The sequence below is a fragment of the Argentina silus genome (genome assembly GCF_951799395.1).
Source record: "Argentina silus genome assembly, chromosome: 13".
Classification (NCBI taxonomy): domain Eukaryota; kingdom Metazoa; phylum Chordata; class Actinopteri; order Argentiniformes; family Argentinidae; genus Argentina; species Argentina silus.
The window spans coordinates 7802093-7819278 of NC_139667.1; the positions used below are offsets into that span (position 1 = coordinate 7802093).

Genomic DNA, 17186 nt, shown 5'->3' on the forward strand with positions numbered 1-17186 from the left:
CTTTCGTGGCCTTTTTGTTTCTGCCATGAAAATGTCTAAAAAGGCTATGTAGGACAACTGTAGGACAACTGAAAAAACAGTCCCTTGTTTGTCTCTTTCACAAGTTACCTGTTGGTTTGAACGAGAGGAGTGCCATTCTCTTGTCTGGTATGTATGAAATCTTTTTGTAGATTGTTCTGTAGTCATCTTTATAGGGAGCAATCAATGTTGTGTATAGAATACTCACAGCAAGTGTGAACACAAATACAATAGGATTTCATGATTGAGCAGTTTTATGTGGATTTAAATGTATCCAAATGATACGTTGCTAACATTTATCCAGTATCATAACCTCTTTATTAGCTATACATCATGTTGTTATGGGAGGGTTTACTGATACACAGTATAGTAACAAACACCACATACTGTACAGTAAAATTTATTTGTTAAATGATTAATCTAAAAGGTCTCTCCTCTCAATTAGCTTGTATGTTTGATGGTTACCGTGCCTGTAGTTGACTTTGCCTGGAGTTTACTTTGCCTGGATGAATCTACAGTAATTCTTACCATAGTGAGTTGGAATAAAAGATTTACTGAATATGTAAAAGTCAATGAACCACAAATGTATTACAGCAAGAATAATAGATACAGTACAATATGGAAGAGATCATATCACTGTTCAGATCAATAAATGTAGCCTACATGTTTTGCCTCAGGGATTCTTTATAGTCTCAGAAGATTGTCAGTTCCATTATCCAAATACATATGTTTTTGGGTTCTACTCATGTCGTAATTCATAAGAAACAGCTTGTTAGCTTGTAATTCGGTGCATATATGCAGAGTAATTGATAGTGGTAATGCACGCGTTATAAGAATGGAACCTCTTTATCTGGAATGTATTGGGCTTGTATGGGATTGTAAAATGTTTCTGTTTTATGCTCATCTCCTTTTCTTCTTTAGTTTTTTTTTTTTTAAATCTGTATGAAAAGGAGTTGATAAATGTGTGCAGAGGTTTAGTTTAATTGCATGATTTCACCTACATATTTGTGTAGAACTAATCATTTGCTAAATATTTCCAACCACTTATGTCTGGTGCTGTAAATGTTTTAATGTTAGATCCAAACTAATTATTTTGAGTGTTTTATTTTCCACAAAGCATGTGAAATGTATCCTGCTGATAATTGATGTATTAAGGTCAACAGATTTTAATTATTAAAGTCCCTATTGGAGGCCAAATTAGGGTGTGGTAGAGTGGAGAGAACTTGCCTTTAGAAATACAGCCACCCTTTAGAATAGTTCTGCTGTTCTGCTTACACATATTCATGTATTTTATGTGCCATGAAAGGACTCAATTCAATCTTTTACATATTCATTTTTTTTTAAATGGCTTTTTCCCATAATATCCAGACCTTTATTTCATCGAATTAAACAGATATACGAACTTAAAAACTGATTCTATGATAATAATAACATGCTAACCTCTAACCCACAGACATATAACGTACTGTATTTGTGACACCACCTATTTAGTTTACAGAGCAAGAAAAGGATAGATCTGAACCATGAAGCGCAGTAAGAACCGTGGCCACAAGGAGGAGCACAGGAATGAAGGTATAGTACAGAGTGGCAACATGGACCAAGAGGTTAGAGGCCGAGGCGAGGGCCAAAGTCATCTAGATTAGCATATGATAGAGTTGGTGTTAGAATTTCTGGACACCTCTCCATCAGGCGTTCTACATGTATCCTCTGAGCCCCAGCCACGAACAACCACTAAACCAACATGCATTTTTCCTCATACTGTATTTCCATATTGTGTATTGTATGTTTTGACCCCCTCAAATATTTCATGTTAATCCAATGGAAATGTACTCTTCATGCAAACATTGGTCACCCGCTACAAGCTCTCCCTGGCAGCTCTGCTTATGGACCCTTCCTTTGAGTTCCAGATGAGGCAGCTATCCTGGAGACAGAGGATCTGGACAGGCAGGCCATGTTCATGGGAGGGGGTCAAGACCCTGACACAATCTCCCTGGCCTCTGTCACAGCAGTCACCACCAATGTGTCCAATAAGAGGTGAACACTGTTACGCTTGTGTATAGCCATTCCATTTCTAACATAGAGCAGAGATGGGGAAATGTGAGAATAACAGAAATGTTTGACTCATTAGTTGATCACACTGATTGGTCCTAAAACATTTCTCAGATCAAAGCCAGACATCAAGATGGAGCCCACTGCTGGGAGACCAATGGATTACCAAGTAAGAGAAAACATATCTTCTTATGCGAAGTGTAAATGCTACATTTACCAAAAAAGTTCAATTAATCATTGACTGATCAACCCTTTACTGTACAAACTTGGAGCTTTGATACATGGTAAACATATTTCTCCAGGTCAGTGTTACCATAGTAGAGGCCAGACAGCTTGTAGGGTTGAACATGGATCCAGTTGTCTGCGTGGAGATAGGAGATGATAAGAAGTACACATCAATGAAGGAATCGACAAACTGCCCATACTACAATGAGGTGACCACCTACTTTGGAATTATGATATATGTTAATGCTGATAAGGCCCACAGTATCACATCATTACATATACTGTTGTTTTGTATATTTGCTACTCTAGTGAAACATCTTTATATTGAAAGAAGGTCTGTACTGCAGTATATGTAACACATGATAGAGGCCGGCACATTCTGTGGACAACAAACTTCACTGTACTCACATGTCACATTTTTCTTTCAGTATTTCGTGTTTGACTTCCATGTCCCACCCGACGTCATGTTTGACAAGATCCTGAAGTTGTCGGTAAATAGCTTCACCACAAAAGAAAACAGATTTGTTATTATTGCCCCGCTTACACAATTTGTGTGCACATTACTATCTTCACTTTTTTCAACCCTCAGGTTATCCACTCCAAAAATCTTCTGCGTAGTGGGACACTGGTTGGGACCTTTAAACTGGATGTAGGCACAATCTACTCTCAGCTAGGTAAGGGAAAGAGAAACAGAAATAGTTTGGGTAGTACTCAGTGCTATTATACATCAATAAACATCATTAATTTCTATATTTTTCTCACAGAACATCAGTTTTACCACAAATGGGCCATTTTGTCAGACCCTGACGACATCACTGCTGGGTGCAAAGGCTACATTAAATGTGACATTGCTGTTGTGGGGAAAGGGGACAATATCAAAACACCACACAAGGCCAACGAAACTGATGAGGATGACATAGAGGGGTAATAATAAAAATGTGAAATCAAAGAGAAGCAGTATTTTTTATTCAACTCAGCTCTAGAATGCAGCAAAAAAAACAACAACAAAAAACACAACTCTGGAATATTTTCTATTGCTATTTCAGTAATCTCCTGCTACCAGAGGGGGTTCCCCCAGAGCGTCAGTGGGCCCGTTACTATTTGAAGATCTATAGAGCTGAGGGGCTCCCCAAAATGAACACCAGCATCATGGCCAACGTGAAGAAGGCCTTCATAGGGGAGAATAAGGACCTGGTGGATCCTTATGTCCAAGTACTTTTTGCTGGGCAGAAGGTTAGTGAAAGCAATGAGTAATACTGCATCAATGTTATATTCAAATGCAATAGGAACTAATTATTCTGTTCTACCGGCTAAACTGACTGCTTTTGTGAATACAGGGGAAAACCTCAATTCAAAAGAGCAGCTACGAACCTATCTGGAATGAGCAAGTCATTTTCACTGAGATGTTTCCACCACTGTGCAAACGCATGAAGGTCCAGATCCGAGACTCAGATAAAGTGAATGATGTGGCCATAGGAACACATTTCATTGACCTGCGGAAGATCGCCAATGATGGGGACAAAGGTGCTAATACTTCTGTCCAGATGTATAATGTTAGCTGGAGCAAATCTGGCAGAAAATATTTCCTTGTGAAATGTGTGACCATAGGAGTCAAATAATTTTCATTATTAGTTATTGCCCAACTTTGTAGTGTAATATAACCTTATACTGGCGTCTCCAAAAAGAACTACACTTATTTGCTTCTTCATCAGTCTTTGCTCAACAAATTCACACTCTTCGTGACCCTTTTATCTATGATCAGGCTTTCTTCCCACCCTGGGCCCTGCCTGGGTGAACATGTACGGCTCCACTCGTAACTACGCTATAATGGATGAGCACCAGGACCTGAATGAGGGGCTAGGGGAGGGGGTGTCCTTCCGGGCCCGCCTGCTCATCAGCCTGGCTGTGGAGATCCTGGACACCGCCTCCCCTGAGATCATGACCAGCACTGAGGTGCAGGTGGAGGGAGTGCCCAACATCTCAGAGGTGGGTCCCCTTGGATGATTAGTCATGTAGAGTTATGCTATTGTATTCTCATCGCGATAGGACGTCACAGTGCAATTTGCGTGAATTATTGATTAGCTTTATTTAGCCTGATACATGCTACATTATTCACTGACTATTTCCATTAATAGAGACTGCTTTGTATGCAACTCACACAACAGTGACAATAGAGTGCATTGAGAGAACACCAATGTAGGCTAATGCCAAGTCTTTGTTAGAGTCCTGCACGCACCTGGTTGCCTTAGTCTCTATTTTCACCAAGTTGAGGGATTGTTTACCTCATAGTGTCAAGACAGCTACAGAACATCTCATATGGTTGTCGCAACTCACGGGTGAAGTTTGTCCATTGCTGCTGATTAAAACACAATTTTCCCCATATTTCCTGTATCTTTGTGTGCCTCCATACATTTAGACTGCCACTGGGAAGGTAGAGGAGTTTTTCCTGTTCGGGGCTTTCCTGGAGGCCACCATGATTGACAGGAAGATTGGCGATAAACCAATCAGCTTTGAGGTTACAATAGGTAACTACAATACATTATGTCAAACTGACTCACCTGAAACCATAACAGGGCAGGTAGTGCATGCTGCCGTGGTCATCATATTGTAAACGTGCCTCTTTAATGCCAGGTAACTATGGAAATGAGATTGATGGGGTCACCAAGCCCAAGTCGGGGAGGAAGAAGAAGAATGGAGGAGACAGTGATGAGGAGGAGTCGGAGCTGATCGCACAGAACTCCAGTGAAGACGAGATGGACGATGATGGAGACCTGGTCTCAGTGGCCGCCACCCCGCTCATGAAACCAGTCATCACTGACAGGTCAGAGTAGAGCACACACTGCATTAACTCGGTCGACCCAGATCAGTTTGTGCTGTATAGCCAACTCCTACTGTCACAATGACAGTTGGCTATACTGCACAAACAGATCTGGGTCATCCAGGCCACATCAGCAGTATATGGTCATTTTTTGTTCAGTACAAATGGAAGTCATATTCTGTCTCAATACTGTAGTTCAGGTTTTAGTTGAATGGTCTCTTTTTATGTGTGTTTGGTACCTGCAGGAACTATTTTCACCTGCCTTACTTTGAGAGGAAGCCATGCATCTACATCAAGAGCTGGTGGCAGGATCAGAGAAGAAGGCTTTATAATGCCAACATGATGGACAACATTGCTGATAAACTGGCGAGTGAAACACTTTTACCAGTCCAAATGTGTAATAACAGCAGTACTGATATCTCAGTGATAGGCTAACATGTCTTCCACTGCTTCAACAGGAGGAGGGTCTGAACGATGTTCAGGAGATCATAAAGACGGAAAAGGCCTACCCTGAACGCAGACTGAGGGGGGTTCTGGAGGAGCTGGGCAATGGATGCAGGTATCTAAAAGAATTTATTTAGCTTCATATTGAGAAACTTTCTAGGACATTACAGTGCAACACAGTAGATTTTTTTTTTTTGAGTTTTAATCATTTCAATCCTTTCAGTCAATTTCTAACTCTAGCTAACAAAGACCAGAACCAGACTGGGAGAACCAAGCTTGATCGAGAGAGACTCAAGTCGTGCATGAGGGAACTGGTATGGCACATATGTAACATTGTGCTGTGTTTCACATTGAGTGTTCATTTCATGTGTCAGTCCTTTATCCTGTGTCATTGTGTCTGCTTGTAGGAGACCATGGGTCAGCAAGCTAAGACCATTAGATCACAGGTGAAGAAAAATACTGTGAAGGACAAAATCAAGCTGGTTCAGAACTTCCTCCAAAAGCTGCGGTTCTTGTCTGATGAGGTAAGCATGGAGTACATGCATACACACAGTGTACAATAGTTATTGAATCAAATATTTAGTCTATGCTACTGTCATACCATTCTATATTTATCCGTTCTAAACCCTACATTTTGTTCTCGCAGCCGCAACACAGCATTCCTGACATCTACATCTGGATGATGAGCAACAATAAGCGCATTGCTTATGCTCGTGTTCCCTCCAAGGACATTCTTTATTCCATGGTGGAGGAAGAGACAGGGAAGGATTGTGGGAAAGTCAAAACCATCTTCCTAAAAGTGTGTACATACATCCAGATTCCTCCTATTCATTTATCTTATTTCATCAAAATGTTACAGACATCTCTTCCAGTGACTACAAACCATTATCAGTGTTTCTATTTAATTTTGCATTACTGTATTTGCATATTCACAGCTGCCTGGTAAGAAAGGCTTTGGTACTGCTGGCTGGACAGTGCAGGCCAAGACAGAGATCTACCTGTGGCTGGGTCTGAACAGGCAGCGCAAGGACTTCCTAAGTGGCCTTCCCAATGGCTTTGAGGAGAACAAAGCCAATAAAGGACCTGGCATGCAGTCCTCACCCCCCATCAGTCTCACCTACATGAGTAAGGCAGCTGGCATCGCACCATACATACACTCACTGAACACTTTATTAGGAACACCTGTACACCATCTCATGGTGGAGGTGGTGTAATGGTGTGGGGGATGTTTTCTTGTCACACTTTGGGCCTGTTAATACCAATCAATCATCGCTTGAATGCCACAGCCTATTTGAGTATTGTTGCTGACCATGTGCATCCCTTCATGGCCACAATTTACCCATCTTCTAATGGCTACTTCCAGCATGATAATGCACCATGTCACAAAGCAAAAGTCGTCTCAAACTGATTTCATGAACATGACAATGAGTTCAGTGTTCTTCAGTGGCCTTCCCAGTCACCGGATCTGAATCCAATTGAACACCTTTGGGATGTGGTAGAACAGGAGATTCACAGCTTGAAAGTGCACCTGAAAAATCTGCAGGAATTGCGTGATGCAATCATGTCATCATGGACCAGAATCTCAAAGGAATGTTTCCAACATCTTGTGGAATCAATGCCACGAAGAATTGAGGAAGCCCTACCTAGTATTAGTATAGTGTTCCTAATAAAGTGTTGTCTATTGCTACACACAGGATAAACTACAGGCTTCATTTATAAATGCTGGTGTGTTTCCTCTCCCCTACAGTGAAGCAGATCTTCCAGCTGAGGGTGCACATGTACCAGGCTCGCAGCCTGTTTGCAGCCGACAGCACTGGCCTCTCTGACCCCTTCGCCAGGGTCTTCTTCTCCACACACAGCCAGGTGACAGAGGTAAGACTGACAGGGAGACCATTCACGTTCCTATAACATCTGATATCATAGGAATCAGCAGCAAATGGTTTAAGTAAGGGGAAACTGACAGTGATTAGTGAATGTCTCTCTCCTCAGATCCTGAATGAGACTTTGTGCCCTACCTGGGACCAGCTGTTGGTGTTTGACAATGTGGAGCTGTTCGGAGAGGCTGGTGAGCTGAGGGATGACCCTCCGATTATTGTCATCGAGATCTATGATCAGGACACGGTGGTAAGCATGATCCTGGTTAGAGCTTGTATGAGAACAGATGACACACTGTTGCTATCTGAATTAAAGTAAATCAATCACCTGACTCTACGTACAGTACAGGGTAGCTTGGATGTCCAGACAAGTGTATTCTTTCTTCGCTGCTCAGGTCCCCTGATAATATAAAATATCATCTATCCCTCTGTAAACGTAAGACTGACATGTCATTCAAATATGAATATGTGTTTACATTTGAATGACATAACAGAATAGTAAAGTATATGTATGATACTGTACAGTATATGGACCGTTTTGTGTTACTGGGCACTTCTTTTGAGTATGAGCTTTGTTAGAATCTAGGTAGAAAAATGTGTTTATCTAGTTTTACAGACTTTATATGAATTATATTTGAAAGAATGTTTATGTATTCACTGACAATCACGTGTTTGTTCCTGTACATAAACCTCATTGTTTTGGATGACCCCTTGGATAAGTAGAGTGTGAATTCCGATGGCTTGAAGTACTTGAAGTAGTAGCACTGCATTGTGTGCAGAGGAGAGCATATGCCACAAGGCATGCAAGAGGAATACGACACATTCACTGGAGTTGTGTCCGTGCACGGTAGTTGATATGACAGTGGTGTACTCGATTAGTATTGTGCACAAGGACATTTGCCATATCCAGTTGGTCCTGGGTCAGATGATGAAGTCCCCTTGATCAGACTATCCCTCTTGCATTCCTTCTATTGAAGTTTTTGCTCATGTGGTCAACAGAAGACTCAGACTCTCCATAACCACGAACTGCTTGAGAGACAGAACTGATTTGATTTCTAATGTCAAAACTTATTGTATCCATTAACTTAAGTTTACTGGCATGTCAAATTTGGGAAATTGTCAGCTCCTGCAGTCCATTGGTTAAGTTTTGGTGTCTTGCTTTTTGCTTTTTGAGGTCATTATCTCTTTATCTTTTCTCTCTTTAAGAAGCATGTGCATTTCATTCCATGCTTCTTTGATAGGTAAATGTAATACCAATTAATTAAGTGTGATGAGGGCCTTGAATTTATGATACTGTATTTAAATGTTCTCATAAAACTTGTAATATGAACAGATTAGTGCCCCTGGATTGGATATGGTAGGCCAAAGACACCATTCTTTCAAATATTCATTTGTTGAATATTCATTCAACCTTAATTCATATTTGTGGTGTGTGGCCCAAGATTGATCAAGACAGAGTCAGATTGTATCGTGTGATTCCAGGGCAAAGCTGAGTTCATGGGCAGGACCTTCGCCAAGCCCATCACTAAGATGTCAGACGAGCACTATGGGCCTCCACGCTTTCCTCCCCAACTGGAGTATTACCAGATCTACCGTGGGAACTGCACCGCAGGCGAAATGCTGGCTGCCTTCGAACTGCTGCAGGTGAGCCTGGCAAGCACAATAGGATGATAGACAGAATAAGAAGTTATCAGCCAATATCAATGTGATAACATTCCTGTTTTAGACAAATGGGAATCTGTAATGTTGATGCAAGTGTATTCATTTTTCAGATTGGCCCTAATGGGAAAGCTGACCTGCCCCCCATTGACGGTCCCACAGAGATGGACCGTGGTCCCATCCTACCTGTCCCACTGGGCATCAGGCCTGTCCTCAGCAAGTATAGGATCGAGGTGAGGAGCTCCTCAGGGCCTTGAGATAGGAAGTGTTCCTGGCATGTACATGTAATATACTGTAGGTTGGATTGGAGGAGCAGGTCCTGTGGCTGAATTTGAATTCAGGGGTTTAGTAATATGAGATGGTCCTCTTGTCCAGGTGCTGTTTTGGGGCCTGAGGGACCTGAAGCGTGTCAACCTGGCCCAGGTGGACAGACCTCGTGTAGACATCGAATGTGCTGGCAAAGGGATTCAGTCTGCACTCATCCAGAACTACAGGAAAAATCCCAACTTCAGTACCCTTGTCAAGTGGTTCGAAGTGGTACGTTCTCTTTGAGATTATTTGAATGATTACAATAAACACAATATTATATGTAATTATTAAAAGGTTTATATCTAAATTTCTCACAATTGAAGTGTACGAAATAATTGATTGAGCACTTTGTCTCTGTAGGATTTGCCTGAGAATGAGCTCCTCCACCCTCCTCTGAATATCCGGGTGGTGGACTGCAGGGCCTTCGGACGCTACACCCTGGTTGGCAACCATGCTGTTACCACCCTGCGCAAGTTCATCTACAGGGCAGCAGACAAGCACGCCAACAACTGGTCCACCACAGGTGGGCCTCCTCCACAGAGTAACCCCATAGTCCTTCTACAGGATAACACAACAATACATGACTGCAGTCTGTCCTCGCTGTGCCCTTGTAACTCTGTCCAGGCATGAAAGATAGATGATTTGGATAGAATCTGTTATGGTTTCAGTCAAAAGAGAGGTGAAATGTTTTGACCATGACACACTAGTGGTTGAAGAAGCATTGCAGAGTATCACTAGCTTGATGAAGACCACAAACATAAAACTCCATTCTCATTACAGTAGTTCACCAAACACTATAGATACTTCCCCCTGTGTGTTTAATGGGAATTCTCACTCTGTCTCCTTCCACAGAGGAGATCATTGTCAACATGGAGGCTGAGCCCAGCGTTAAGAAGATGGAGACCGTGGTCAAACTGGACTGTGTAAGATCTCGCCAGATTAGGAGATTTAGGATTAAGTTATATTAGGTCACTTTGCAACATCATAATGTAGGATTAGATTTAGGATTAGATTAGATTAGGTCACTTTAAAACATCAACATTTCACTCATTTGAAATTTGATTTTATATCCCTTTTGATTTCATATATCCCCAGGGATCTGACGCTGTGGTTAAAGTTGAGGTAAGTAGTGGTACTACCTGACCTTCATGTTTCAGTTATATACAGAGACAATATCAAAAGTATTCTCTGGTAATTACTTACCCTTATTTGTGAGGGTTGTTTGAAAGTAGTGAAAGGATTATTGCAACTTTGTAATCTTACAGGAGGACGAGAAGGATGGAAAGGGGAAGAGGAAGAAGAGGAAGAAGGGATTAGATGACATCGAGGAGGAGGAGCTTGATGAGAGCATGTTGGATTGGTGGTCCAAGTATTTTGCCTCGATCGAAACTTTGATGGAGGTGAGAGACTTGAAAAGCTGAGCTTGGTGTTATCAATTGAATTTAAAACATTATCCTGTTGAAGGATTTGATCAGCAAATAACAAGAGAATTGTCATTGTGAACCTATAGGTTCTCAAGGCTCAGGAGGCAGCTCTTGCAGATGCAGAGGAGAAGGAGGACATGGATATTGCTGCAGAGGGTGCAGGTAACAGATCGGGGCTATGGAGAAGAATAGGGTCATTGTCGTCAAATTGAATGTTCAGAATGCACTATATACTTTAATGTGCCTGTTTGCTTCTCTCTTCAAAATAAGTTAATGTTCTTTTCATCAGCTGACAACTCATATTACTGACCCTCTCCATACCCACCCCTCTCTCATAGCTCATCAGTATATTCATTTCCATTTCCACAGACATGAATCCATTGTTTTAGTAGCGTATCCCCCATATGCCTGCCATGAAAGTTGTCTAGGAGAAATAAATGTACCGATAATGTAATCAGAAAATAAAACACAAATAAATAGCTAGATAAATCAAGCTTTGAAAACACATTTAACAAATACATAAAATTAACGTAATCAAATATTTTTCATTCAAGAATCCCAGATACACTATTTTGCAGAGATTGTGTGCATGATGGTGTATCTCTAGATGTGAATGTTAAATTGTAAAGACTCATGCTGAGTTATGAGTCATAAGCCTTTACTAAGGGTAATGGTTGCCTTAGCTGATTTCCTTACTTTCTTAACTGCCATTAATAGTATTCATATTGTACATGAATACTGTACTGCAGCCGAAAGGCCTTGCTTTGGCAACTGTCATGTGGAATTCATGTCTCGAGTGCTCTGCCCCACTTCCACCCGCCCTGCCCTCACCCCTAACCTGTACTCAGAGATCAAACCTGATGATTCTCCTGTGAAAGGCAAGAAAGGGAAGGGAAAAGGATCCAAGGACAAGAAGAAGGCTCCTGGAGAGATGCCAGAGAAGCGGAAGCACAGAATTGATGAACTGAAGGTATGTAGGCTACTCTACACTTAAAACGGAGTTGTCTCTGGGACGGTTTTGGGTCAAATCTGTGCTTTGTTGGATGTTCTTTTTATAGTATACTTTTTGTGTTTCCTGAAAAGGTTTACCACAAGGAACTGGAGAATGACTTTGATAACTTTGAAGACTGGCTCCACACTTTCAACCTGTTCAGAGGAAAGGCTGGAGATGATGACGACCAAAACATAGCAGATGAGGACAGGATTATTGGAAAGTTCAAAGTAAGAGAGGACAACGGAGGGCATTGGACTGGATTGAGCATTTGGTCACCTGACGGCGCGTCTCTAAGTGGTTCTGTTCTCTGTGTGTCTCAGGGCTCGTTGTGTATGTACAAAGTCTCCGATGACATGTCCAGGGAGATGGGCTTCGACTCCAACATGGGCATGTTCCAGAACCTTCCTCACAATGACCCTATCAACATTCTGGTCCGTATCTATGTCATCAGGGTAGGTATACTCTACGGTTCTTACTGTCAGAATGGTGACGACTGTGCATACACACTAACTACATCCACAGAATGGTGACATGAATCTCAGGACCTCAAGATGTTGATATCATTTTGGGATTATTTATTAAGATCCAAAACTTTCTACTTTTGACAGGCCACTGACCTGCACCCAGCAGACATAAATGGAAAAGCAGATCCTTATATCGCAATCAAACTGGGCAAGTCCGAGGTCAAGGACAAAGAGAACTACATCTCAAAACAACTCAACCCTGTATTTGGCAAGTGAGTGGAGAACCATTACCCCTGATTGATGATTATCTTATAACTTTTGTATTTAGTGGCATATTTAAAAAAAGACAAAACAAAACAATTTATATATAGAAACTAAAGACATGACGAAGTATTTTCCACCCCCTCAGGTCCTTTGACATTGAGGCTACATTTCCGATGGATTCCACACTAACTGTGTCAGTCTATGACTGGGACTTAGTGGGCACTGATGACCTCATTGGAGAGACCAAGCTTGACCTGGAGAACCGTTACTACAGCAAGCATAGAGCAATATGTGGTATTACACAGAATTATGCCATGTAAGTATATCCTCTCGGTGTCCCCTGCTGTAGTTTGCATGCACTGAATATATTACACATGACATTGTGCTGCTTTTCAGTTGGAAATGTACATTGTACTTCACTTACAAAGCAACACTAGTATGTAGTGTCATAAATTGAATCAATGCGCATCCTATCATTGTACATGATAAGTTACATCCAATATGCTATCTTATAACTGTGAGTGAAACGCTTTTAAGTGGTTTAAAGTATTTTTCCATCTTTTTTCCATCTTTGCTCCCATAGCCATGGCTACAATGTGTGGCGGGACCCCATGAAGCCCACACAGATCCTGGCAAAACTCTGTAAGGATGGCAAGCTGGATGGGCCTCACTACGGCCCCGGGGGGAGGGTGAAGGTGGCCAACCGTGTGTTCATGGCTCCAACTGAGATTGAGGATGAAAATGGTATAGCATCACCTGCATGTCACCTGTTTCCAACCCATTATGTGTCTTACTGTTGTTATATCTCACATGTAACACAGCATTGTCATAAAAGCACTAGTCATCCTGCTGCCTTACACTGGAACTTTCCTGTAACCCCTTGGCCCTATTCTCCTGTGGAGCACATTACTGAGATTCCTGGTGATGTGTGTCAGGTCTGAAGAAGCAGACAGATGAGCATCTGGCCTTGACGGTTCTGAAGCATTGGGAGGACATGCCACGGGTGGGCTGCAAACTCATCCCAGAACACGTTGAGACGAGACCACTCCTCAACCCTGATAAGCCTGGGATTGAACAGGTACTGGAGGGCAGGGTTAGGGTTAGGGCTTCCTTTCAGACTGTGACACTGTAAATGTATTCTTGTGTTGTAGTCTTGAGGTTACTGTGCATGTATCTAGCTGCCTGCACACATGCTTCAGTATCATTCAAACAGGCCTACTGGTCAAGATTGATAGTAACTGTGTCATATTAACTACTGCGATCAGGCTCCAAACTATGAGTGTGTATCTCACCCCGTGTTTCTGTGTATCTGAATGTGTAGGGGAGAATTGAGATGTGGGTGGACATGTTTCCTAAGGATATGGCTCCACCTGGACCTGCTATTGACATTTCACCCAGGAAACCAAAAAAGTATATTCTGCTACAAAATATTGTGCTTTTTGTATGAAATAATGTGCCATGTGATTTCATAGCATGTTATTACATAGTACAAACTCACATATTACATGATTCAGCAAAGGTGTATCCATTAACTCATTGTGGCCACACTGTACTTTTTTGCTGGATGGCAGATTCGAACTGAGGGTGATTATTTGGAACACAGATGAGGTCATTCTGGAGGATGACGACATCTTCACGGGCGAGAAGTCCAGTGATATTTTTGTGCGGGGGTAAATATTGTTTATTTTATTCTCACTGATATGTTTCTGTTAAGTTTTGATACATTTGTGCATGAAGATAATGTTCTTTTAAAGTCAACAAAAACGTCCTCACACTAAACAACTCTTGAGGTGCTGTATAAAAAGCACAAAAAGCTACTTAGCAGGTTACTATAGTAAATACCAGAACCATCTATGACTTCATTCTACAGATGGCTGAAAGGACAGCAAGAGGACAAGCAAGACACAGATGTTCACTACCACTCCCTGACAGGGGAGGGGAACTTCAACTGGCGCTTCGTGTACCCCTTTGACTACCTCCAGGCAGAGGAGAAGATTGTCATTGCTAAGAAGGAGTCAATGTTTGCCTGGGATGAGACTGAGTATAAGATCCCGGCCCGTCTCAACATACAAGTGTGGGATGCCGACCATTTCTCCGCAGATGACTTCTTAGGTGCAGTGATCCCCCCTCAAGTAGACCTACACTATAATGATTCACTGAATTATAGATGTTGTTCTGTCACTGAATAATATACAGATTAAGACTAGATACATTGTTGATTGCATAGGAAGTATTATTTTGGCCGTCCTAACACAAATTGAGATGTCACAGAGATCTTCATCTACATGTACCTTTTACATTTGTGTCATATAGCAGACACTCTTATCCAACTTACAATAAGTACATTTGCCTAAAATAAACAACTATACATCACAAACATAGCAAGTACAGACTGCAAGAATTTCTATAAGAATAATTTATCCATATTGAATGAATAGCTATGATATTTGTGTTTCTTCACAGGTGCAATTGAGCTGGACTTGAACCGTTTCCCCCGTGGAGCCAAGACAGCCAAGCAGTGCTCCATCGACATGGTGCTGAATGAGCAAGACATGCCCATGGTCTCCATCTTCAAGCAGAAGAGGATCAAGGGCTGGTGGCCATTTTTGGCCCGAGATGAGAATGATGAGTTTGAACTCACGGTATGCAGCTTGGCTATTAATCACTATCAACTGTGTACATTACATACAATGGTATCCTTGATTCAACCAAACTATAAACAAGCCAGTAAAACAACTAGCTGAGCTTAATATTGAACTGAGGTACTTAGTACGCTAATTCTTCTCATATTAATATGTCCCCACTAACATACTGTATACTGTACAAACAAACCCCAGTGTTTTACTTAAAATGTATTTTTCTCTGCAGGGAAAAGTGGAAGCAGAGCTGCACCTCTTGACAGCTGAGGAAGCTGAGAAGAGTCCAGTTGGCGAAGGACGCAATGAACCTGAGCCTCTAGAGAAACCAAAGTAAGGACATTATTACTGTACCGTAGGATTGGGCCGATATTAGATATTATCGAATCGCGTAATATTTGGAGCAAATCGTGATATATAGAGCATATTGTGATATTGTTCTCTTACAGAAAATTGCCTGTAAAATGCCTTAGAACTCTAGATATGTGCATAACTAAGTGTAGTATTCCACCTTTTGCAAAGCAAAGCACATCTAGCGGTGAAATAAAAAGTCCAATTTAAATCTATTACTAAATGGCTATTTACAACACCAGCGATACACTCTATGCGCTGCAGTTCAGTCCACCTCCACTTTTTGTCATTAACATCTTTACAGTCTGTTATGGCGTTTCATCCTTGGTTCTTATCCCATTGCCAAGAGGGTATTTATTTCCAAGTCTCTTAGGTTGACACATTTCTGGTGGCTTCGATCGCCATCGCGCCTCTGACACCTGTCTAGCAAACGCCGGGTTAGAGTAGCTTGCCCTAAGTGAGGATCGAACTCGCAACCTACTGCATGCCAAATACTGCCACAAGAGAATTTAGTCACTTGGGCGAAATGCTAACGTGCCTTATATAGGATCGTAACAATATTATGAAAGGTGGAAATGGACACTTACGAAAGAACGACCAAGTTCCAGATTTTATCAAAGGATCATCACTTTACATGGTAAGTTGCAGTTACTGCGTATACCATGTGTGTATACACAGTAACTATTGAAGGTTCAAACATTTATTATTTGTTGAGTTTTGTTTTTAATGGGACATTTCACAATTATTTCACCTCATATTAATTATCTCCACCACCATACCAGTGTCTACATAGTTGAAAATGCAATTTTCTATGTTCTGTAGTCAAAAGCATAAGAGAGAGGAAATTACCACCTATGATTAAAAAAAAAAAATGCAGTGATTTTCAGAAACTGCACGTTTCCAGCCATGGGGTGGATGTAGTGACATCATAGGGGTAATTTCCTTAGTACATTGTCTTTTATCTTTCTAACTACAGGACGCAGAAAATTGTTCTTTTCACATGTCTAGATGTGTAGTATTATTATTGCTAATCCTTTCTGTCTCTCTCCCACCAGCCGCCCAGACACCACCTTCCTATGGTTCCTCATGCCCCTCAAAGCAATACGTTACCTTATCTGCAAGCAATACAAGTGGCTTGTCATCAAGATAGTCTTGGCTCTGCTGGTTTTCGCCATGTTGGGCATTTTCCTCTACAGCATGCCTGGGTACATGGTGAAGAAGCTGCTGGGGGCTTGAGGTGTGAACATGCTTAACAACGTCCTCACCTTGACTTGTATTCAGCAACAAGCACCTCCCATAGTCTTGGAGAGCCTCCACTTTTTTTGGCCATTTGTAAAGAGAATCTTAGACACAATGTATTGTAAAAGTAACAAAATCATGTCCCGATAAAGCATACCAACTTGTCTATACACAACCCCTCCGTGAACAATGACAGAAAACATTTAAACATTATGGTGGTGGCAGTGCAGACATCTATCCACAAAGTAAAAAGTTTTGGTTTTTGATTTTGTTGCTTGAACTGTTGCTTTTGTCATGATATGTACTGATTGATACATTTTGTGACTGTTTACATGAATGTGTATTCTGTGTATGTCCTGGTATTTGTGAATAAACTGACAAGAACAACCGTCTGGTCAATTTTAATCTGTCACTCCCA

The 17186-nt window shown here is 41.5% G+C and overlaps 1 protein-coding gene across 1 annotated transcript; it reads left to right on the forward strand.

Moving 5' to 3' along the window:
- Window positions 1-1930: 1930 nt before the first annotated feature.
- On the forward strand, window positions 1931-16765 carry LOC310814556 (otoferlin-like; the record flags this gene model as incomplete). The annotated part of the gene is made up of 40 exons (XM_083684040.1): window positions 1931-2052; window positions 2182-2236; window positions 2370-2501; window positions 2721-2783; window positions 2882-2966; window positions 3057-3216; window positions 3339-3525; window positions 3630-3816; window positions 4055-4278; window positions 4709-4817; window positions 4924-5113; window positions 5356-5476; window positions 5569-5669; window positions 5778-5868; window positions 5962-6078; window positions 6201-6353; window positions 6490-6679; window positions 7302-7426; window positions 7544-7678; window positions 8911-9072; window positions 9201-9320; window positions 9463-9624; window positions 9757-9919; window positions 10249-10319; window positions 10492-10518; window positions 10662-10796; window positions 10907-10982; window positions 11669-11790; window positions 11904-12041; window positions 12135-12266; window positions 12423-12550; window positions 12688-12858; window positions 13126-13286; window positions 13478-13620; window positions 13864-13952; window positions 14114-14212; window positions 14413-14654; window positions 15006-15184; window positions 15411-15511; window positions 16585-16765. The coding sequence occupies exons 1-40, from the start codon at window positions 1970-1972 to the stop codon at window positions 16763-16765; spliced, it is 5310 nt and encodes a 1769-aa protein (XP_083540166.1). The 5' UTR covers window positions 1931-1969.
- Between the last annotated feature and the right edge of the window lie 421 nt (window positions 16766-17186).